We start from the raw sequence: 25,742 nt of genomic DNA on the forward strand, positions 1-25,742 counted from the left end.
TTTGTGTTGGTTTGGAGGTCTGCATGGGGTAAAGGAAGTGATAGTTGCTCCATGCAGACATGCAGGAGTCTTGTACCTTTCATCTTGTGACTTTACTTCCTCTAGTCCTTGGAGTCTTTTCCATTCAGCTAACAGATGGAGAGAGGAGATGGAGCACCTATAGACATGTTTTATGGACCAGACATGGCGTACATGATGGCTTACATCACTTCTGTCCCCATTCCATTGGCCAGAACTAAGTGATGGCTGCATTTAACCGCAAAGTGAGCTAGAATATTAATACATAGGCATACCTCAGAGATATCATGAGTTTGGTTGCAGATCAGTGCAATAAAGCAAGTTACATGAATCTTCTGGTTTCCCTGTGTATATAAAAGTTATGTTTATACTATGTGTAGTCTATTAAGTGTGCAATAACATTGTGTCCAAAAAACCGTACCTTAATTTAAAAATAATGCTGTTGGAAAAATGTCACTGACAGACTTGCCTGGTGAAGGGTTGATCCAGACCTTCAATTTGTAAAAAAAACAGCTCAGTATATCTGTAAAGCGCACTAACACAAAGCACAGCAAAACAGGTTCCGCGTGTAGTGTGGCTGCATGTCTGCGAGAAAAAGCAGCATGATTTGATGAGCAGTTAGGTACATCTCTGCTGCACCACCAGTTTTTAGATTATTCTTCAGGGTGATTTATTTATATCGATCCCTGCTTTTCTAATTTCATTCCCCTTACTAGCCAAGCTTGTTGAGGGGCTTGTTTCTATAATATTTATTTTTTATGAATTTTTAGTCTAATGCAGCATGGCTTTTGGCCATACTAAAATTCACCAGCGATCTTTGTTACTATATCAAATGGATATTTATAGTCTGTATCTTAATCCTTCTACAGCATTTGGTATTCCTTTTTCTTAAAATATGTTCTTTCCTTGACTTACAGTATAAAACACACTTCAATTTCCTTTGATTCCTATTCTTTTCCTTCTTTCTTATATCTTGATATTCCCAAGATTATGTCTTTGGTCCTTTTCTCTTCTTCATTCATCCACCCCTTTGGTTTCTCAGACCATCTTTATATAAAGATCCCAAACTAAATCTATTGTCTCTTCCTTCAATCATTTCCTCCTTTGTATTAGTGAATGCAGCTGTTCTATCGAGTTACTTAAGCAGAAACTTTGGAGTCGTTCTCCAAAGAATGACTCATTCCCTACATTTAGTCTGGCTGCTTCTGCCTTCAGTATTTCCCAGTTTTGTTTCCTTTTCTCTTCCACTGCTAGTAGCCAGTAGATTATCACTTGAGTTTCTACCAAGCCTCCCAGTTTATTTCTCTACTGCTATTCTGGTGATCCATTTCAATGTAGAGGGGGCACTACTGCCATCACTGCAAAATCTGACATCCTTGTAATATTAGATGTATAGACAGGATCTCTAGGCTGTTTACTGTCTCCCCCAACTCCCTGAGAATGTCTTAATTGTGAGTGCAGTGCAAAAAATAGGATTATAAGCAGGAGACATGATCAGATTTGACTTTAATATGACGATTCCAACTACCTCTTTATTTCTTTACTCTTATTTGTAGGAACTCCTTGAAAGGATCATCTAATAATTCTTTTCTTTAGTTTTTTTCCAATTTTTTTTATTGAGTTAACATTGGTCTGTAACATGTTTTATGTATACATTATAATTCAACTTCTATATATACTACAGGCTGTTTGCCACCAAGTCTAGTTCCCATCCATCGTCATGCAGTTGATCCCCTTTACTCATTTCATCCACCTCCCGCCTGCCTTCACCTCTGGGGACTACCAGTATCTTCTATTTCAGTGTGTTTGTTTTCATGTTATTTTTTATTGTTCATTTACTGATTTTTTGTATGTGCCACATATGAGCAAAATGGGCATCCCTGATGGCTCAGCGGGTAAAGAGTCCCCCTACAGTGCAGGAGACACAGAAGGCACGGGTTCAATCCCTGAGTCAGGAAGATCCCCTGAAGGAGGCAATGGCAGCCCACTCCAGTATTCTTGCCTGGAAAATCCCATGGCCAGAGGAGACTGGTGGGCTACAGTCCATGGGGTCACAAAGAGTCGGACATAGCTGAGCATGAGCATGCACTATGTCCCATTGTCTCTGCAAGGCTCAGGCCCGGCCATGAGCGAAATCATATGATATTTGTCTTTCTCTATCTCACTTCTTTCACTTAACACAATGCCCTCAAGATCTGTCTATATTGTCACAAATGGCAAGATTTTTTTTTTAGTGAATGAGTAGTAGTCTTGTATGTTTATATATGTGTGTATATCTTTTTTATCCATTCATTCACCAGTGGCCTTAGGTTGTTTCCACATCTTGGCTATTGTTAATAATGCTGCCGTGAACATTGGAATGCATATATATTTTTGAATTAGTATTTCCTTATTCTTTGGATGGATACCCAGAAGTGGAATAGCTAGATCATATGGTAATTTTATTCTTAATTTTTTGAGGAACCTCCATACTGTTTTTCATAGTGGCTGCTCCAAATTACATTTCCACCAACAATGCATGAGTATTCCCTTTTTCTCCACAGCCTTTCCAACATCTCGTTTTTTCTTGTTTTTATGATAATAGCCATTCTAATGTGTGAGGTGATAACCTTATTGTGGTTTTAATTTGCATCTCTCTGATGATTTGTGATATTGAACATCTTCTTTTCGAGTGCCTATTAGCCATGTCTTAAATGGAAAATTGTTCAGATCATATGCCCATTTTTAAATCAGGTTGTTTGTTTTGTTGTAATTGAGTTGTATGATAAGAATTGCACTGAATCTGTAGATTCTATTAGGTAATTTGTATTTTAGCAATGTTAATTCTTCCAATTCATGAGCATGGGATATTTTTACATTTCTTTGTGTTTTCTTCAGTTAATTTCAATAATGTCCTGTAGTTTTCAGTGTCCAGGTCTTTCATTTCCTTGGTTAAATTTATTCCTAGGTATTCCATTCTTTTTGTTGCAATTGTAAATGGGATTTTTTAAACTTCTTTTTCTTCTAGTTGTTAATGTATAAAAGAGCATATTTTTGTATACTGATTTTCTACCTTGCTGTTTTACTGTATTTATTTCTAATAATTTTTTTTTGCAGAATGTTTAGGGTTTTCTGTATATAAAATTGTGTCATCCACAAACAGTGACAGCTTTACTTCTTCCTTACCAATATGGTTGTCTTTTATTTCTTTTTCTTGCCTAATTGCTCTGGCTATGAATTCCAGTATTATGTTGAATAAGAGTGTTGAGAGTGGGTGTCCTTATCTTGTTCCTGATCTTAGAGGGACAAGCTTTCAATTTGTCACTGCTGAATATAATAGCTATAGGTTTATTATATATGGGCTTTACTATATAGAAGTACCTTCCTTCTATACTCATTTTATTGAAAGTTCTTTTTATCATAAATGAATGTTGAATCATGTCAGATGCTTTTTCTACATAAATTGAGATGATCATATGATTTTTATTCACTTTGTTAATGTGGTATATCACATTGATTGATTTGCAAATGAACCATCCTTGCATTCCTATAATAATCCCATTTGATCATGGTATATAATCCTTGTAATGTATTGTTGTATTTGGTTTACTAATATTTTGTTGAGGATGTTTGCATCTGTGTTCACCAGAGATATTGTTTTCTAATTTTCTTATCTTTTGATGTCCTTGTCTTGTTTTGATATCATAGTAATGTTGGTTTTCTAAAATGAGTTAGGAAGTGTCCCCTCCTCTTCATTTTTTTGGAAGAGGTTGAGAAAGATAGGTATTAAGTCTTTGAATGTTTGGTAGAGTTCACCAGTGAAACCATCTGGTCCTGGTCTTTTGTTTTGGGGGAGGTTTTTGATTACCGTTTTAATCTCTTCGTTGGTAATTGGGCTATTCAAATTTTCTTTTTCTTATGGATTCAGTCTTAGAAAGCTGTATGATTCTAAGAATTTATCTGTTTCTTCTAAGCTATCCAATTTATTGGCATACAGCTATTCATAGTAGTCACTTATAAGCCTTTATATTGGGTTGACCAAAAAGTTCTTTCTGGATAAAGATAACATGGAAAAACCCAAATGATCTTTTTGGCCAACCCAGTATTTCTTTGATATCCATTGTAACTTCTCCTCTTTTATTTCTGATTTTACTTATCTGAGTTCTCTCTTTTTTTAAGTGAGTCAGGCTGAAGGATTGTCAAGTTTATCTTTTCAAAGAACCAGCTCTTAGTTTCATTCATCTTTTCTATTTTCTTTTTAGTCTCTGTTTCATTTATTTCCAATTTCATTTTTATTATTTCCTTCCTTCTATGGATTTGGGGCTTCATTTTTTTCCTTCTTTTTTCTAGTTGCTTTAAATGTATGGTTAGATTATTTGTGGTTTTTCTTGTTTCTTGAAGTAGACCTGTATTTTCTATAAACCATTCTCTTAGTACTGATATTACATGTATGTCAGACATTTTGGTATGTTATATTTTCATTTCTCTTCAGATATTTTTTAGATTTCCCCTTTAATTTTTTTCACTGATGCAATAGTTGTTCAATAGTTTGTTGTTTAGTCTCCACATATTTATGACTTTTCCAGCTTTCTTCTTCAAATTGATTTCTAGTTTCATACCATTGTGGTCAGAAAAGATACTTGATATAATTTCAGTCTTCTTAAATTTATTAAAGTTTGTTCAGTGCCCCAGCAGATGGTTTATCCTTGGGAACATTCTGTGTGCCCTTAAGAAATATGTTTATTCTGCAGATTTTGGATAGAATGTTCTGTATACATCTATTATTAAGTCTCTTTGGTCTAGTGTTTCATTTAAGGTTGAGTTTTCCTTGTTCTGTTTCTGTCTGTGTGATCTATCTATCCATTTATTGTGGGTTGTTACCATCTCCTTCTCTCACTGTAATGTTGTCAGTTTCTCCCTTTAAGTCAGTTATATGCTTTATATATTTTGGTGCTCTGTTGTTAGGTGCATATATATTAATAAATATTTTTTTAAATGAATTGTACCCTTTATTGTTAGTATATAATGCCCGTCTCTGTCTTTTGTTAACTTTTTTGGCCTGACGTCTGTTTTGTCTGATATGAGTGTGGTTACGCCTGCTTTCTTTTGGCTGCCAGTTGCTTAGAGTATCATTTTGCAGCCCTTTACTTAGAACTGAGATGAGTCTCCTAGAGTCAGCATATAGTTGGGTCTTATGTTTTACTCCATCCAGGCACTCTGTGTCTTCTGCTTGGTGAATTCAATCTATTTACATTCAGAGAGTGTGCATGTGTGTGTGTGTGTGTGTGTGTGTGTGTTTGCCATGCTGTGTGGCATGCAGGATCTTAGTTTCCCAACCCGGGATCGAACCCATGCCCCCTGCAATGGAAGAATAATCTTAACCACGGGACCACCAGGGAGGTCCCCATTTAGTGTGATTATTGATGTATGAGGACTTGGTATTGCCATTTATCTTTTGTTTTCTGGTTGTTCTGTAGTTCCATTGTTTCTTTTTCTTTGCATTTCTGTGCAAGGAAATGGTAGTCTTCTATGATGTTTTTCTCAGTTTTCTCCCTTTTTTTTATGTTTTGTGTCTCTGCTCTAGATTTTTGTTTTGTGGTTGTCGTGAGGTGTGCATAAACATCTCAAAGATAGTCCTTTTTCTGTGGGTGGTATCTTTTTAAAAACTTTCATCTATTTATTTTTGGCTGTACTGGGATCTTCGTTACTGCACAGGCTTTTCTCTCGTTGTGGTGAGTGGGGGCTACTCTCTAGTTGTGGTGTGCGGGCTTCTCATTGTGATGGCTTCTCTTGTTATGGAGCACAGACTCTAGGGCTGCACAGGCTTCAGTAGTTGCCGCACATGAGCTCAGTATGTAGCTTCTGGACTCTAGAGCACAGTCTCAGCAGTTGTGGCACACAGGCTTAGCTGCTCCTCGGCATGTGGGATCTTCCCAGCCCGGGAATCAAACACGTGTCTCCTGCACTGGCAGGCAGATTCTTTACCACTGAGCCACCAGGGAAGTCCTGTTGGTAGTAGCCTATCCTCATATTCCTATAGAGGTTGCCTCTTTTCTCCTTTTTCCCTTTTATATTTTTGTTGTCACAAATATGTCTCAGCACAGAATACTGTGAATTCATTCACAAATTGATGTAGCTATAGTTATTTTTTTCATCCTTTAATCTTTGCTGTAACTAAGTGTTTAACAACCTGTTTTTAATGGTTTGTGTTTTGTTTTAACTTGGCTGTGCCGAGTCTTCATTGCCACATGAAGGATCTTTGTTGCCACATACTGGATATTTAGTTGTGGCATGTGGGATCTAGTTTCTTGACCGGGGATTAAACTGGGGCCCCCTGCATTCAGAGTGCAGAGTCTTAACCACTGGACCACCAAGAAATTCCCAGCAACCTATTCTGATATATAGTTACCGCTTTCTGATTCTATTTATTTATTAGCTTAAAATTTTTTGTACTTTTGCTTTCTCATTTCAAGTAGAATTTTTTTCAGCATTTCTTGTAAGGAAAGTCTAGTGATGATAAACTCCCTCAACTCTGTTTGTCTGGGAATGCCTTTATTTCTCCCTGTATCTGAATGAAGCTTATGCTTATAGAGTATTCTTGGCTGACAGTTTTTATCTTTCAATATTTTGAGTTTGTCATTCTACCCTGTCCTGGCCAATAGAGTTTCTGCTGAGAAATCTGCTGATCATCTAGTGGGGGTACCTTAGTAGGTTGCTGTCTTTTTTCCCCCTGGCTGCCTTTAAAGTTGTTTCTTTGTCATTGACTTTTGACACTTTTAATGTGTCTTGGGGAAGGTCTTTTTGGGTGTTCTATTTGCTACATGGGCTTGTATATCTAGCCCCTTTCCCAGATTTGAGACATTCTCAGCTACTACTTAGGAGGGGGCGACAGAAGATGAGATGGTTGGATGGCATCACCACCTCGATGGACATGAGTTTGAGCAAGCTCTGGGAGTTGGTGATGGACAGGGAAGGCTGGCGTGCTGCAGTCCATGGGGTCACAGAGTCAGACATGACTAAGTGACTGAGCTGAACAGCTCTTACTTCCTTAAATAAGCTCTGTTTCCTTCTCCTTCTCTTTTCCCTCTGGTATACCCATTGTCCTTATTTCACCTTTCTAATGGAGTTGGATAGTTCTTGTAGTTTCTTCATTAAAAAAAAAAAAAGACTTAGTTCTTGCTCCTCTTTCACCTGAATCATTTCTCAGTTTCTGTCTTTAAACTCACTAATTCTCTCTTCCATATGGTCTACTCTATTTCCAGTGTTTTTTAATGCCATTCTTCATATCATTTATTGAGCTCTTCAGCTTCATAAGTTCTGTTTGGTTCTTTTTTAAGAGTTTCTTTCAGTCTCTTGGATAAAATATTCCTTCTTTTCATTAATTTTTTTCCTTAATTCATTGAACTGCTTTTCTGTTTTCTTGTAGCATGTTGAGTTTCTTCCTGATAGCTATTTTGAATTCTCTGCGAGACCATAGTCTTCTGTGATTTTAAGTTTGGTTTCTGGAGAATTGTCATTTTCTTTTTCTGATGCTGTATTACTATGACTTTTCATGGTGCTTGATGAGTTGTTCCTTGGCTGGCATGCTTGAGGTAGTGAATACCTTTCTCATTTAGGTAAAGCTTTATTTACTTTGATTCTAACAGTTCAACAGGTTGGTAATTAGAATACTTTTTTTTTTGTTTTTCAGTAGATGGCACTGCAGCACAATTTATAGCTTGGTTTCTCTTACCTGAGATGCCTCTGGGTATATTTAATTGGCACTTTCTACTCTCTATCACCTCTGCCAGAGGTGTCACCAGTGCCCTCATCATCTTTGCTTCTTTCCTATGGGGTTACTGTTGCCCTGATTCTGCAAGAGTTGCTGTCGTTACTGGCATCACCACCAGGGACACCAGGATGACAGGCCTCTCTGCCACAACTGGGGTTGCCTGGGTTGTGGACTCTGCTGTAGCGGTGAGGGCAGGGGAGAGCCAGATTTGTGGGTGCTGTAGGATGGAACAGAGTCACAGGCACTGCAATGGCCCTTCCAGTCTTTCTTAAGGCTGCTCTGTCCTGTATTTTGTCCTCATTGTTACCAGAACTGCTCTTGGTGAGGTCACTAATGCTCTCCTCTTAGTTAAATTTAGTGGTAAATTCTCAGGCATTCTTATATCATCCATCAGTCACATTTGGCACAGTTGATCACTCTGTTCTTCTTAATACACTGACTTCACTTCCAAGATACCACACACTTTTTTTTTATTTTTTACTTTTTTATTTTGTATTGGAGTAAAGCCAATTAACAGTGTGATAATTTCAGGTGGACAGCAGAGGGATTAAGCCATACATATACATGTATCCATTCTCCCCTAAACTCCCCTCCCATCCAGGCTGCCACATAACATTAAGAAGAGTTCCCTGTGTTATACAGTAGATCCATGTTGACACCACACTCTTTTGGTTTTACTTCTTCCTCCCTGTTACTCTTTTCTGGTTTCATCTCTTCATCTGGGAAGGTTTGTTGTACATTATTGTGACAATAGCTCGCAAATGCTCCCCTGCAGTCTATCTTCAGCATAGCAACCAGAGTGACTATTTTCACACCATACCTCTGCTTACCTCTGCAGTGGCTTCACATATCTCTCAGAGTAAAAGATGGTGTTTTTATAGCACTTAACAGTGATGTTCAGGGCCCTGCATGATCTGCCCTCTTTGCCCTGTTCTCTCTCTGACCTTGTCTCCTTCTGTTCTTCCCCTTCCTCCATTCCTCCTACACGTGCTTCCTTATTAGACTTTGAACACGCCAGGTAGGCTGCCTTTGCAACAGCAGTTTCTTTTATCTGGGACACTCTCCCATCAGAGGCATGGCGTGGTTAATCTCTTACCTCCCCTAGGTCTTTGCTGAAATACCACCTTCTCAATGAAGCTTACTCTTGTCACTCCACTTAAATGGCCCTTATCTGTATCCCTGGCATTCTGAATTTCCTATACAACCTAATCCACTTCTTTTTCATAGCATTTATGACTGTCTTTTTTTTTTAATATTTATTTATTTGACCACACCAGGTCTTAGTTGCAGCACGTGGGGTCTTCAGTCTTCATGTCTGCATACAGGATATTTTGGTTGCAGCACATGGGATCTAGTTCCCTGATCAGGGCTCGAACCTGGGCCGCTGCATTATAAGCACAGTCTTAGCCACTGGACCACTAGGAAAGTCCTTCTTTAAGACTTTCTAACACACAGTTTCTTTTAAAATATGTTTAGGTTTATGGGCTTCCCTCATAGCTTAGTTGGTAAAGGACTAAGTTGGTCTCCTGCAATGCAGGAGTTGGGTTGGGAAGATCCCCTGGAGAAAGGATAGGCTACCCACGCCAGTATTCTTGGGCTTCCCTTGTGCTCAGCTGGTTAAGAATCCTCCTGCAATGTGGGAGACCTGGGTTCAGTCCCTGGGTTGGGAAGATTCCTTAGAGAAGGGAAAGGCTAACCACCCCAGTATTCTGGTCTGGAGAATTCCATGGACTTTTAGCCCATGGGGTCGCAAGAGTTGGACACAAATGAGAGACTTTCACTTAGGTTTATTACTTGCTGCCACTAGATTGTAAGCTCTTTAAAGGCAGGAATTTTTATCTCTTCTGCTTATTTATGTATCCCAGTAGCATGAAATAGTCCCTGGCACTCAGTAGCCACCCAAAAAAGCATTAATTGAATGGATGAATGAGCTGACTAACAAACAGTAATAATTAACAGTATTTTCTAAAATGTTTTCATGTTGGAAATACATGAATGTGACATTCAGGTTCTGATTCTGTGCAGGAATGGCTATTCATACAAGGTGGCAGTTGCACTGTCCCTTTTCCTTGGATGGTTGGGAGCAGATCGATTTTACCTTGGATACCCTGCCTTGGGTGAGTACTTTATTAAAAAAAAAAATTCTTGTGAAACTTGTAGGTAAATGTACCTATTCTTATAGATTAAATCTCTGCATGCTATTAATAGTTACAGGTTCCATGTAGCTGGAGTTGAATAGTCAATGTTTTTCTCTGATTACAGAGCTAGCAGTTAGCTCTGTAGTGAACTTGGGTAAAAGATACTGACTTGACTTGTTTTTTTTTCATCTTTATGAAAGCACACACTCAAGACAGTGTAGCCGTTAGGATAGTAGACTGGAGTTGTCATTGCTAGTGCTATGTACACATTGGGTATTCAATAAATGTTTTAGGAATAAATGTGTATCTTTTCCTATCCCTCCAAAAATATTTGCCTTCTATCTGGATCTCTATCAGTGTTACTTTGGAAATAGAAACTACTTCTTTCAGGAGAAGTTGGGGTTGGAACTGCAGCAACCAGTATGAGCTGGTGTGGAGTCTGATTATTACCCCTAGCATCCCTCCCCACACCTTCCTCCTGGTTGTAATTTATACATTTACCATAGTTATTAATGCTTCTGAAAGTGAGTCACATTTGATGATAGCTTTGGTTTAAATAATACTTTCACATGTCTCCCCTTATTTGAGCCTTAAACTATCTGAGATTATCATCCTGTTTAAATCTGCTTTAACAGGTAGGGAAATTGTCACCAGAGAGGTTAAAGGATTTGCTACCTCTGGAGGCCTTGCTTTATATACTCTGATATATTTGTTATCATCATTGTTTTATGGATAGGGAACTTGTCATGAGATTAAGAGATTTACCCAAGGACACTCGTCTAGTGACCTGAATTTGAACCCAAATACTCTGGCTCAAGAGATCATGCTTTATTTACTGTAGTACTTTGCTTCTATATTAGCCCTTCAGTGAGCAGTTTTAAAGTTTCTGAGTGCTCTGCTTTCTAGCTACCAAAGCTAATCTTATTCTTTCCATCTTGCTACCCACCAGAGATCAAAGAGGAATCTTCACTGTGAGGTTCAGTTCAATTCATTCTCTCAGTCGTGTTCGACGCTTTGCCACTCCATGGACTGCAGCACACCAGGCTTCCCTGTCCATCACCAACTCCCAGAGCTGGCTCAAACTCATGTCCAGTGAGTCAGTGATGCCATCCAACCATCTCATCCTCTGTTGTCCCCTTCTCCTCCTCCTGCTGTCAATCTTTCCCAGCATCAGTATCTTTTCTAATGAGTCAGTTTTTTGCATCAGGTGACCAAACTATTAGAGCTTCAGCTTCAACATCAGTCCTTCCAGTGAATATTTAGGACTGATTTCTTTTAGGATTGACCGGTTTGATCTCATTGCAGTCTAAGGGACTCTCAAGAATCTTATCCAATACCACAGTTCAAAAACATCAATGCTTTGGTGCTTAGCTTTCTGTAGGTCCAACTCTCACATCCATACATGACTACTGGAAAAACCATAGCTTTGACTAGATGGACCTTGGTTGGTAAAGTAATGTCTCCTTTTTTTAATATGCTGTCTAGGTTGGTCATAGCTTTTCTTCCAAGAAGCAAGCGTCTTTTAATTTCATGGCTGCAGTCACCATCTGCAGTGATTTTGGAGCCCAAGAAAATAAAGTCTCTCACTGTTTCCATTGTTTCCCCATCTATTTGCCATGAAGTGCTGGGACCAGGTGCCATGATCTTAGCTTTTTGAATATTGAGTTTTAAGCCAACATTTTCACTCTCCTCTTTCACTTTCTGGAGGCTCTTTAGTTCTTCGCTTTTTGTCATAACGGTGTTGTCATCTGCATATCTGAAGTTATTGATATTTCTTCCTGCAATTTTGATTCCAGCTTTTGCTTCATCCAGCTAGGCATTTCTCATGATGTACTCTGCATATAAGTTTAATAAGCAGGGTGACAATATACAGCCTTGACGTACTCCTTTTCTCATTTGGAACCCGTCTGTTGTTCCATGTCCAGTTCTAACTGTTGCTTCCTGACCTGCATACAGATTTCTCAAGAGGCAAGTCAGGTGGTCTGGTATTCCCATCTCTTGAAGAATTTTTCAGAGTTTGTTGTGATCCACACAGTCAAAGGCTTTGGCATAGTCAATGAAGCAGAAGTAGATATTTTTCTAGAACTCTCTTTTCTTCATTATATAAATTTTATATTAGGATTAAATAAGGGAAATATGTTGAGGGTGAGATTAAACTAAATTTAATAAGATCCAAACATTCCTTTAAGAAAAATTTTTCTTTATAGATACTTTATGTATATAGCATTATTTCCTCTAATTGATTTATTCTCATACATGTGCTGCTTTAGCTGAACCCTTTTTTCACCAGGAAGCCTTATTTTTCTAATATTCTGTCTTTGTGTTTTTAACTGTGTTAACATCTGTGATTTTTCTTTACATGGCAATAATTGGTATACTTTGTTTTGGCCATCTGTAGCATTAAAAGATTATGGATTCTCAAAGGTAATAGCTCTTTTGGAGCAGTTAATGGGCGGAGAGATACTCCTTTCATGGTGATATTACTTTTAAGTGTAAATATTTTCTTATGAGAATAACAAAGTGTTGTGTATTTTTAAGCCCCAAACTTCAAAATCTTTGGTTATTTTATTCCTTTTTTCTTTTTAAGTTTGGAGTTACCAGTTTGGACTGGCATATTATATCCACAGATCATGGGACAAATAAAATACAGGGATTTGTAGGTTAAACTCTTCTAAGATTTGAAAGCTCTCCTTTATTGGTATAGGAACAAAAAGAATAGAGATACCTAATTACCAAATCATTACAGAACACTTGTGCTTTGGCACAAGCAGCTTCAGTATGAAATAATCTACATTCTCTAAAATGGTTACACAGAAGAGTATTTGCAAGACTCAACCTGTAATAAAGCAAAATATACCCCCAATTTTTTTTAAATACCAAAAATTAATCTCTGTGCTTTTTATTTTATACCCAAATAAATCCTTTTATTGAATTTGTATACTTTAAATGTAAAATTTAAGTTACTAAAGTATAAATAAAGTACACTGAAAACATGAGCTTTTTGAATATCATCTGGCAGCATAATCTTTTTGGAAGAATATATCTACGACAGTAATGACTGAGGATAAAAATGGATCCTTCTTGATTAGAAACATTTTTATTTGGAATTTCAAAACTTTAAAATCTAAATACATCATTTCTTTCCTTGATAAGCAAATAGGATCTGTACAAAGAGGCCTAACAACTTTTTTACTTGGATAAAAAAGTCAATCTACTTTTGGTTGTTCACAAATCCCTCCCTCCCTCTTTTAAAAAATTAGTGTTGGTGCTCAAAATAATGAAATACACACAAGTAATGGTTTGCATTGGTTTTGATATAAAAAAGATTGCCCTCTGTATACTGGTGCCAAATTGAATCTTGCAGACAGTTTTGGATGAAGTAGAAAAGAATAGCTTTATTGCTTTGCCAGACAAGAAGGGACACTACAGACTCCTGCCCTCAAGAACTGTGTGTCCCAACCCAGAAGGATTTGATGAGGAGTTCATGGACCGAGGAGCCTGGTAGGCTACAGTCCATGGGGTCGCAAAGAGTTGGACACGACTGAGCGACTTCATTTTATAGCACTAGTTTCAAGGGTGCAGTTGCTGACAAGTTAGCCTGTGTGCAGCACCTGCACATCTCTCGTCCAGTCTCAGTTAATCTTGAAGAAAAGTGAAAAAAGTGAAAGTCACTCAGTCATGTAGACTCTTTGTGACCCTATGGACTATACAATCCATGGAATTCTGGCCAGAATACTGGAGTGGGTACCCTTTCCCTTCTCCAGTTGATCTTCCCAACCCAGGTCTCCTGATTGTGGGCAGATTCTTTACACCAGCTGAGCTACAAGGGAAGCCCAAGAATACTGGAGTGGATAGCCTACCCTCTCTCCAAGGGATCTTCCCAACCCAGGAATCAAACTGGGGTCTCCTGCATTGCAGGCAAACTCTTTTTCAACTGCACTATCAGGGAAGCCCTAATCTTGATGAGCCTCTCTGATTCCTGGCCTCTGTTGGCTTGTTGGCTGTTCCTCCCCTGTTTAGCAACTGTTCACATCTGCCCTTGGAATTCAGGAAAGGTCATGGAGGCTGGATTCTCTTCCCTTCAAAAAAGAAAACAGGGGACAGAAAGGTCAGGAGCACCCACAGGGTCCTGGTCATTTTCAGTTTTAATAAATGCTGTTTAAAGTGTATGCTACTTTGTGTTTTTCAAGTTGATCAGAGATTGTTTCTAGTTTTTTGATAGTCATATAACAAATATTCATCAAACTCTGCCCCACAGTTCAAGGAATTGACTTGAATAAGACAGATGAGAACCCTGTCTTCAGGAGTTTACATGGCATAGGAAGACAGAGAATTAATGAACAAACCAAGAAATAATTTCTGATCAACACCATGGTGGAAATAAATAGGAGACGTGCGATAGAGTGCTGGGGCTGTTAGGGGGAATGGCATGCTCTAAGAATTCTCTGAAGTACCCTGAGATGAGAAGAGCTGTAGGAAGAACACCATTGAAAGAGGGCATCAGGAGGGCAAAGGCACTGGCACAGTTCCATTGTCTTCATAGAGTAGCAGTTTATTGAAGACAATGTTTTTCAAACCATTCTTTTTTTTTTTTTTTTTTTTGGCTGTGCTGGGTCTTTGTTGTTGCACACGGGCTTTCTCTAGTTGTAGTGAGTGGGGGCTGCTCTCTAGATGTGGCTTGCAGGCTCAGTTTTGTAGTGCTAGGGCTTAGTTGCCCAATGGCCTGTGGAATATTTCTGGACCAGGGATCAAACACATGACCCCTACATTGGCAGGCAAATTCTTAAGCACTGGACCACCAGAATGTGAAGTCATGTGGGCCTTAGGAAGCAAAATGGTCGTCTGAGGTAGCCTTAGAAATAGCTGTGAAAAGAAGAGGAGCAAAAGGCAAAGGAGAAAAGGAAAGATATATCCATCTAAATGTGGAGTTCCAAAGATTAGCACGGAGAGATAAGAAAGTCTCCCTAAGTGATCAATCCAAAGAAATAGAGAAAAGCAATAAAATGGAAAAGACTACAGATCTCTTCAAGAAAATTATAGATACCAAGGGAACATTTCATGTAAAGATGGGTGCAATAAAGGACAGAAACAGTATGGACCTAAGAGAAGCAGAAGATATTAAGAAGAGGTGGCCAGAATACACAGAAGAATTATACAAAAAAGATCTTAATGACCCACATGATAGTGTAATCACTCACCTAGAGCCAGACATCCTGGAATGTGAAGTCAAGTGGGCCTTAGGAAGCATCACTGTGAACAAAGCTAGTAGAGGTGATGGAATTCCAGTTGAGCTATTTCAAATCCTAAAAGATGATGCTGTTAAAGTGCTGCACTCAGTTTGCCAGCAAATTCAGAAAACAGCAGAGGCCACAGGACTGGAAAAGGTTAGTTTTCATTCCAATCTCAAAGAAAGGCAATGCTGAAGAATGTTCAAACTACTGCACAATTGCCCTCATCTCACATGCTAGCAAAGTATTGCTCAAAATTCTCCAATCCAGGCTTTAAGAGTACATGAACCATGAACTTCCAGATGTTGAAGCTGGATTTAGAAAAGGTAGAGGAACCAGAGATAAAATTGCCAACATCCGTTGGATCATCAAAAAAGCAAGCGAGTTCTAGAAAAACATCTACTTCTGCTTTATTGACTACACCAAAGTCTTTGACTGTGTGGGTCACAACAAACTGAAAAATTCTTCAAGAGATGGGAATACCTGCCTCTTGAGAAATCTATATGCAGGTCAAGAAGCAACAGTTAGAACTGGACATGGAACAACAGACTGGTTCCAAATTGGGAAAGGATTAGGTGAAGGCTGTATACTGTCACCCTGCTTATTTAACTTACATGCAGAGTACATCATGCAAATTGCTGGGCTGGATGAAGTACAAGCTGGAATCAATATTTCTGGGAGAAGTAGCAAAAACCTCAGATATGCAGATGACACCACCCTTATGGCCAAAAGCAAAGAAGAACTAAAGAGCCTGTTGATGAAAGTGTAAGAGGAAAGTGAAAAAGTTAGCTTAAAACTCAGCATTCAGAAAACTATAATCATGACATCTGGTCCCATCATTTCATGGCAAATAGATGGGGAAACAATGGAAACAGAGACTTTATTTTCTTGGGCTCCAAAATCATTAATTTCATGACTGCAGCCACGAAATTAAAAGACGCTTACTCCTTGGAAGAAAAGCTATGACCAACCTAGACAGCATATTAAAAAGCAGAAACATTACTTTACCAACAAAGGTCCGTCTAGTCAAAGCTATGGTTTTTCCAGTAGTCATGTATGGATGTGAGAATGGGACTATAAAGAAAGCTAAGCACCAAAGAATTGATGTTTTTGAACTGGGGTGTTGGAGAAGACTGTTGAGAGTCCCTTGGACTGCAAGGAGATCCAACTAGTCCATCCTAAAGGAAATCAGTCCTGAATATTCATTGGAAGAACTGATGCTGAAGCTGAAACTCCAGTACTTTGGCCACCTGATGGGAAGAACTGACTCATTGGAAAAGACCCTGATGCTGAGAAAGAGTGAAGGTGGGAGGAGAAGGGGACAACAGAGGCTGAGATGGTATGATGGCATCACTGACTTGGTGGCCATGAGTTTGAGTAGGCTCTGGGAGTTGGTGATGGACAGGGAAGCCTGGTATGCTGCAGTCCATGGGGACACAAAGAGTTAGACATGACTGAGTGACTAAACTGAACTGAACCACCAGAGAAGTCCATGATCCATTCTTTTTTTTTTTTTTTCCCATTTATTTTTATTAGTTGGAGGCTAATTACTTTACATCATTACAGTAGTTTTTGTCATACATTGAAATGAATTAGCCATGGATTTACATGTATTCCCCATCCCGGTCCCCCCTCCCACCTCCCTCTCCACCCGATCCCTCTGGGTCTTCCCAGTGCACCAGGCCCAAGCACTCGTCTCATGCACCCAACCTGGGCTGGTGATCTGTTTCCCCCTAGATAATATACATGTTTCAATGCTGTTCTCTTGAAACATCCCACCCTCGCCTTCTCCCAGAGTCCACAAGTCTGTTCTATACATCTGAGTCCATGATCCATTCTTAATGTTCTTTTTATAAACAAACTGAAGGAAGGGAAACTGTGATATTTCCAAAATACTCTGTGAAGAGGAATGCAATTAGAAATAAATGAGTGAATGGATATAATACATACACTGAATGAATGGATAAATTTCCTTGGGCAGCTATACTAAAGTGCAATTAATGGAAAAAATAATTGAGGAGTTGTTGTATAAGATGGTGAATAAAAAGTTCGGGGTCTTTCGGAAACAGAAAGACTGAAAGGATTTATTGATTTTAACAAATATTTAGCATCTCCCATGTGCCAGGCAATGTTGTAGGTACTAAGGACACAGAAGTAAACAAGACAGATAAAAGACCCTTCTCTAAGTGGACTTTCATGAGACAGATGGTAAACAAATGTAAAATATGAAGTAGGTGATAAGTTTTTTGAAGAGAACCAAAAGCATTATTTTATGTAGTGTCTATATTTTAATATTTTAGAAATTATTTCCAGCATGTGTTATCTTAGTACTTAGAACATTGTTCTACTGTATATCTAATACTAATGGGGGAAATGGGGAATCATCTAATTTACCTACATATTTCAGTCTTACTTGTATATTTCCAAATGTGTGCCAGGAGGTGATCTCATCCATTCTTACAATTTTAGCTGGAATCTATTTGTAGTTGATGCTTAGAACTACCCTTTCACGAAGAGTCTTGCTTCATGTCATCTTTATATATCAAATGGGATGTCTGGAGAGCAGCTCAGGTTTAAATATAGAAGAGAGATTACTCATCCCACCCTCCACCCTCAATCTGCCTCTTCTGGTTTCATCATCATGTTTTTATGTTGTATTATTATATGTCCTAGATTCTGTGCTCTGTTATCTGTTTTAGTACCATAGCTCTAAGGTTGGAGCCAAGGACAGAGGTAAAAAAAAAAAAAAAATTGGTGATTTTGACTATAGACCTAATAAGAAACATAAGATTGCTTAGAAAAAATGTATAGGATAAATTGAAGATAATTGGGTTACTAATCAGTGTTTTTTTTCCAGATTACTTTTTTGTGCCTTGACAGTATTTAACTTTCTACTATAAATATATATTAAAATTTGTATCTACAGTGTATTAAGTGTACATAAATAAGGGTTTAGGACTAAAAGATGTTCTGTAACTCTGTGTGCTAAGATTTAAAGATTTATTTTCTTAGGCCTTTTCTCTTAAGTTTTGTAAGATTACATTGAGTTTTTACTTCAGATCATATTGTTTAAGTGAATGAATCATTTTTTGTAGTTTTTCTATGTAGAGGGTCTTTTAAACTTTTCTCATATTTTTAGGTGAAGATTTGATTTTTTTTAAGTGTTAATTTTATACTCTTGATACAAAGCATTTGTGGTATATGTAATAATTTATTGGGAAATGGAAAAGTTTATTAATATTTATAAGGCTTTCCAGGTTATAAATGACTTTACCTTCTTTTCTAGGTTTGTTAAAGTTTTGCACTGTGGGGTTTTGTGGAATTGGGAGCCTAATTGATTTCATTCTTATTTCAATGCAGGTGAGTTAGTTTCAGTCTAGAAGATGAACTACTTTTACATTCAAATTTGAGTTCTGAGGTACATTTTAAGTATGTTATAAAACAGGTAGGAATGCTTTCTCATTTTTCTTCAGATGCTAGATCTAAAGGATCCATGGCCATGTTTTCAAGTAGCATTTTCCAACCTGTGTTCAATTAGTAGTTCTAAAAGACATAAGAACTTCTTTAAAAAGGATCTGTGCTCAAATATGATTTGTAAATGTGAATGCAACTGAGATACAGAGATTTCTTTACTGGATAACTTCTCAGAAGCTTAAAAATTTGCAGTATGAACCTCTAAGGAGGGATTAAGGTTATAAATATTTCCAACTTATTGTCTCTTTTCCTGTTACAGCTGCATTGTCACTCACTATAAGAGGCTACTGGTGGGAGTCTTGTATTTACATATGAATTTGTAGAGGCAGAAACAAAAGTTTTTTGCACTGGACAGATTCTCTATACTAGTATTCTCTTGGCTGCAAATTGTACAAACTGAAATCCAGCTAGCTGCAGCCAAAAAAGAAAACAGGAATGTCTGGGAGTGCTCTGGAAAATCCAGGAGTGGGGCTGGTCTTGGACAAGACCAAATCCATAGTCAAATGATGTACTCACCACTCTCCTCCTCTTCATCTCTGCTTCTCTGTGTTAGCCTCGTTTTCTCCTGCTGCAGAGGTTTGTGAAATGCTAACCTTAAGCATTCAAAAGTTCACCAGATATTTCCTATTCCTATTTCCACCAGATATTTCCCACCAGATAGTTCCTACTGAACTGGTTGTGGTTAACTCAGGGGGATTCTTAAATTAGAGAAGAGATGAATTTATCACAACAAATGTCACATAACAGCATTTCAGTAATCATTTATGGAGCACCTCATGTCTTCAGCAAGTGTGTCAGTGTGTATTTAGATTATCATCAGTTTTGCTCTTCTTTTTCATACAGTATTTCCATTCCTTAATTCTGTCTGCTTGATGTTATCCTTATGCTCTAAAAGAAAGTCAAAATCTAGGAGATTTTTGGTAACATACTGTGAGGAGGGGACCATACTGTGAGGAGGAGGCAACATATGGACCAATAAGATACCAGAATTAAACAAGGAAAATATTTGGTTTTAAAGTTGGAATTTTCCTGTCTTTATTCATAAACATATGCCTAACCAAATATCCTTCCTTCTCTGACTGTGGGACAGGCAAGCAGGCATGAAGAGGCTAAGGTTCTTCTGCACATATGCTTGGAAATGGGTTTCTCACTTAAATGAGGATCCAAGGAATTTAATGTACTATTGGGATTCTTTAAGGTATACAGAATTCAGTATCTTTAAAACCCAACCACTTAGTTAATATTTCACACTGGGTTCTTTCTTTGGTGATATCAGTGCTTTGTAGCTTTATTTATGTCAAATTGTAGAGTTATTTGTTGATTCAGCCGCTATTTTCTGATACATGCATAAATGAACTTTTCAGAACTAATAGTTCTTTTCTTAAATATCTAGAATTGAGACTATCACATCAACAAATTATTGAGGTAGATTTAGAATGTTTGAATTTCTATACTAGGTTTCCCTAAATAAGACATTTTAATAGGGATGACCACTGTAGACTGCTTTCAGACCTGGGGAAAAATTACTTTTTTCAAAAGTAGCCAAGTAAGATATATAGCCTTATTCTACCTGTTGTTTAATATATTTGACATGTTATGTTGAATGTATTCATTTTAGAGAATTATTTTTTCAGTCAATCAAGTAAGTTTTTACTATAAATATCATAAATTATGTTAATATTTTTGTCTTGGATATACTTTTTCAATTTCTCATAAACCTTTTACATTCTATCATCTTTGTTTATTCTTCTTTTCTTCTTTATTTTCTCCATCCCTAATTCTTTTCTTTTTACCATTAAATATTACTCCCCAATGAATTGCAGTGTTTTTTCTTTTGGGCTGTGATCCCAGAACTATATTGTGCATGAACTCAAGACCTATAAAAACATACTTTACTTCACAGTGTTTATAAGAAAAATCCAGGAAAATCCTCCTTAAAAAAATAGGTCTGGTTATTTCATCTTTGAACTAAAACAATGTAAAGTATAATGCATATATTACTAAGGTAAGTAAGCTTTAAATATATCTATACTTACTAAAAATGCTTTCATGAGTTTATCTGTTAGTAAACTTTTAAATTTTTTCTTTTTTTGTTCTTAAAAAAATGCAAATAGCACTGTGTGAATGAATGGTATAAAACAATACATAGAATTAATTCATTTGTTTTATGCATTCAACAGAGTTTAAATCAGTGGTACATGTATAGTATACAGTTTTTCAATTATAGGCAACTTTGTGTATAACTGCTGTGTATGTAGTTATTCATAAGGCAGGTCTAAAAACTTTAAAACACTCATTTTATGCTTATATGTATTCATACATATCATGAAGGATAAATTAGCTAATTTGCTTTTTTATCAGAAAAAATATGAGAATATTTGATTTTATTTAAACCTCTTTTCTCACTCACACAATGAATGTTTTTAATTATATCAAACCACTGATGTGTACTTCACCAACAGAAAGAAAAGAAAATTTATTCTCTCAAGTAGAGACAAGACAGCCACAAATCAGAAAGATGAGGATGGATAGAGGGAAAATGGAAATATATGTTAGAATGTAGAGTTTTTTAAAATGAAGTATGTCAAGATTCTTTGTGATAATTTTTAAAAATTCATTTTCATTCCTATCAACAATTCCTATCAAGTAGATTTCCTTAAAAGACTATTAACTATGTAAGTAGCAAAATATACAAAGCAATATAATCTCCAAGACAGTTTTAATTTTATAAATAAATTTATTAAATATCTCATTAGTTTGGCATTTAATATATGTAAGTTGGGGAGCTTCCCAGGTGGTGCAGTGGTAAAGAATCCACCTGCCAGTGCAGAAGATGCAAGAAGCGTGAGTTTGATCCCTGGGTCGGGAAGATCTCTTGGAGTAGGAAATGGTAGCCCCCTCCAGTGTTCTTGCCTGGAAAATTCCATGGAGAGAGGAGTCTGATAGGCTACAGTCCATGGGGTTGCAAAGAGTCAGACACGACTGAGCCACTGAATACACACACATATATAACTCATTTTAGCACTGGGTTATATATTGTTTTTGTATTATTTTTTTTTAGCTTTTACACACCAGGTTTGATTTTTCACACATAAATTTCTTGAGGAGAAAGATTTTTATTAATCTCCTGTAGTACTAATAGTATGCTCAACATATTCTCTCAAAATTTTTGCTGATTTGAGCTGAACGCAGTGTAACTTGTGAAAAGTGTGTCTTTGTGCCAATTATAGGGAAGATAGGTTAAAAATGGTAGTTTTTTAAAAGTGAGTGCTTTTCTTTAGGTCTTTAAAGTTCTAAATTTCATAGGGCACATGAGCTAATGAACAAAAATAAAAGTTGGTATGATAAAGTATAAATAGTAGGTTTTATACCATAAGTGAAAATACTTAGCACCATTTAGGTATAAGTTGGGGTCCTTGCCTGAAAGGAACTTAAAATCTCACTCTCTCAGAAGTGTTGTGAGAATAACATCCCACTTATTATCAGAAATATCTCATTGGAGAAATTCTCTGGCAGTCTGGTGGTTAGGACTTCATGCTCTCACTGCCAAGGACCTGTTTCAGCCCATGATCGGGGAGCTAAAATCCAATAAGCCATAAGCCATGCTGGGCAGCCATCTCCTTGGGAACTGCAGGCTGAAAATAAAAGAAGAGTATCTTGATTTTATCTCGTCTAAATTCTTGAATTTTACTGAAATTTTAAGAGCCTAGGCTTTTCAGTTCAGAGCATAAATAAGATTCAGGTTATAGGTTCACTTCTGTGTAAGCCAGTTGATTTTGTCAAAGATTTAACCTGTGCCCTTGCACCGTGAAGTACATGGTCTTGATCAAAAGAAGGACTAAATGTGTAATCACTCTGAATCTGTTTCCAGTACTGGAATGTTGGTCAAGTCCTTGATAGTTCACTAGCTGTAGGACAGCAATATATAAAAACTGTTGCTGCTGCTTCTGCTAAGTTCTTCAGTCATGTCTTGACTCTGTGCGACCCCATAGACAGCAGCCCACCAGGCTCCCCCGTCCCTGGGATTCTCCAGGCAAGAACACTGGGGTGGGTTGCCATTTCCTTCTCCAATGCATGAAAGTGAAAAGTGAAAGTGAAGTCGCTCAGTCGTGTCCGACTCTTAGCGACCCCATGAACTGTAGCCTACCAGGCTCCTCCGTCTGTGGGATTTTCCAGGCAAGAGTACTGGAGTGGGATGCCATTGCCTTCTCCAATATAAAAACTAGATACCAAGTGTTCCAACAAGTTTTCTCTTATTTATTTAACTCTGGAGTGATATATTGGGGAAATGACCTGGAAAACTGAGGAGACTGATGATAATTTGGGCAATCTCTGCTTTGTCACATGATCTTAATTAGGTAGATTTCATTTAGTTCACTTACCTGTGGGCAGATTTTTATTTAGTGAATTAAAGGAATGTTCAAAAAACAAAGTAGTCCCAAGACTGAACCCAATGCTGTGTTTTCCTGAGGAGATAGAATGCTGAATCTTATTCATTTCTTGAGGAATGATGTTTATAATGGTCATTTAGGATTAATACTAACCAATGTTTAAGTCAAATGAAGTCAGGGGATCTGACTGTATAATTTCTGGCACTATGTGGGAATTTTAAGTGCTTAATTAAAATGTGACTAATTAGATTTTTTAATGGTCTCATATTAATGACATACAGAAGTCAGCTCTGAACACAAACATGTAATTTAACTTTTAAGAGAATGTGAATTTACTTCTTTGGAGAATTGGGATGGACACAGGTTGCATCATTATCCTCTAATTGCAGACAACTGTGTCATTTTACTTTTTCACCAGGTTAATAGATCTTCAGGAGATGATATGATCTTGCCAGTATTAATATTTACATTTTTTATATGGAAGAAACTCTTAAATGGATTAGATAGTAAAATGATACATTGATAGAATTGCATGAAGTGTTTGTTTTGTCCTTCACTCATTAATTCATCATAGCATTTAAAATTTTAAGATATTTGAGTTATCTAAGCCATATGACTTCAACAGCAAGGCAAAGCTAGTAAGTAACTAAGGGATCACATCTGTTTGATAAAGTTTAGATTTAAAAGTACTTACAGATAACCAAAGAATGCTCAAACTACTGCACAATTGCACTCATCTCACACGCTAGTAAAGTAATGCTCAAAATTCTCCAAGCCAGTCTTCAGCAATACATGAACCGTGAACTTCCAGATGTTCAAGCTGGTTTTAGAAAAGGCAGAGGAACCAGAGATCAAATTGCCAACATCCGCTGGATCATCGAAAGAGCAAGAGCATTCCAGAAAAACGTCTATTTCTGCTTTATTGACTATGCCAAAGCCTTTGACTGTGTGGATCACAATAAACTGTGGAAAATTCTGAAAGAGATGGGAATACCAGACCACCTGACCTGCCTCTTGAGAAATCTGTATGCAGGTCAGGAAGCAGCAGTTAGAACTGGACATGGAACAACAGACTGGTTCCAAATAGGAAAAGGAGTATGCCAAGGCTGTATATTGTCACCCTGTTTATTTATCTTATATGCAGAGTACATCATGAGAAATGCTGGGCTGGAAGAAGCACAAGCTGGAATCAAGATTGCTGGGAGAAATATCAATAACCTCAGATATGCAGATGACACCACGGTTATGGGAGAGAGTGAAGAGGAACTAAAGAGCCTCTTGATGAAAGTGAAAGAGGAGAGTGAAAAAGTTGGCTTAAAGCTCAACATTCAAAAAACTAAGATAATGGTATCTGTTCGCATGACTTCATGGCAAATAGATGGGGAAACAGTGTCAGACTTTATTTTTCTGGGCTCCAAAATCACTGCAGATGGTGATTGCAGCCATGAAATTAAAAGACACTTACTCCTTGGAAGGAAAGTTATGACCAACCTAGAAAGCATATTAAAAAGCAGAAACATTACTTTGCCAACAAAGGTCCGTCTAGTCAAGGCTATGGTTTCTTCAGTAGTCATGTATGGATGTGAGAGTTGGACTATAAAGAAGGCTGAGCGCAGAAGAATTGATGCTTTTGAACTGTGGTATTGGAGAAGACTCTTGAGGGTCCCTTGGACTGCAAGGAGACCCAGCCAGTCCATCCTAAAGGAGATCAGTCCTGGGTGTTCATTGGAAGGACTGAAGTTGAAGCTGAAACTCCAATACTTTGGCCACCTGATGTGAAGAGCTGACTCATTTGAAAAGACCCTGATGCTGGGAAAGATTGAGGGCAGGAGGAGAGGAGGACAACAGAGGGTGAGATGGCTGGATGGCATCACTGACTTGACGGACATGGGTTTGAGTAAACTCTGGGAGTTGGTGATGGACAGGGAGGCCTGGCGTGCTGCGGTTCATGGGATTGTAAAGAGTCAGACACAACTTAGTGACTGAACTGAACTGAACTGACCTGGCAACCATCTTTTTTTCCTTTAACTTATTTTTGTTAGAATGCTAATTAAATATATAAAAACAAAAATACATTTTCCAGTAACAAAATCAAAAGTGTATAAATTACAAACAAAACTACAACATTATTAAAGTTCAGATAAAGTAAGCTCTTTTCTGTGTAGTAAAAAATATATATACAATACAAAATTTGCCATTTTAACCTGTTTAAGTGTACAGTTCTTTGGCATTAATTACATTTACAGTGTTATGCAGCTGTCACCAGTATCTATTTCCAAAACTTTTTCATCTCCCAAAACAGAAACTCTGCATCCATTAAGCAATAACTCCTCTTTTCTCCATCCCCCAGTCACTGGTAACCTCCAATCTACTATATCCCAAAGAATTTGCTTGCTTTCTCGATATTTCACATAGGTGGAATCATACACTATTTGTCCTTTTATGTCTGGTTTATTTCACTTTGCACAATGTTTTCAAGGTTCATTGATATAGTGGCATGTATCAGAATTTCATTCCTTTTTATGGCTGAATAATGTTCCATTGTACGTATATACCACATTTCTTTTATCTGTTCATCTGTTGATGGACACTTGGGTTGTTTCCACATTTTGGCTGTTGTGAATAATGCTGCAGTGAATATTTGTGTACAAGTATCAGTTTAAGCCCCTGTTCAGTTCTTTAAGGGTAAATACCTAGGAGAAGATAGACTTTTATATAAAGCTAATTGAAGAAAATATCTTCA

At 37.5% G+C, this 25,742-nt stretch overlaps 1 protein-coding gene across 4 annotated transcripts in view; it reads left to right on the forward strand.

Moving 5' to 3' along the window:
* The window catches only part of TM2D1 (TM2 domain containing 1), a 65,705-nt gene that overhangs the window by 14,116 nt on the left and 25,847 nt on the right, over nt 1-25,742 (forward strand). For all 4 annotated transcript variants that reach the window (XR_002313520.2, XM_070468071.1, XM_020891552.2 and 1 more), the window contains exons 4-5: nt 9,794-9,885; nt 18,421-18,494. Coding sequence is in view for 3 of the 4 variants with exons in the window: in XM_070468071.1 (XP_070324172.1) it covers nt 9,794-9,885; nt 18,421-18,494 (166 nt within the window). In the remaining variant the exon portion in view is untranslated. The remainder of the gene's footprint in view (nt 1-9,793; nt 9,886-18,420; nt 18,495-25,742) is intronic.

The sequence above is a fragment of the Odocoileus virginianus genome, chromosome 5, assembly GCF_023699985.2.
Source record: "Odocoileus virginianus isolate 20LAN1187 ecotype Illinois chromosome 5, Ovbor_1.2, whole genome shotgun sequence".
NCBI lineage: Eukaryota > Metazoa > Chordata > Mammalia > Artiodactyla > Cervidae > Odocoileus > Odocoileus virginianus.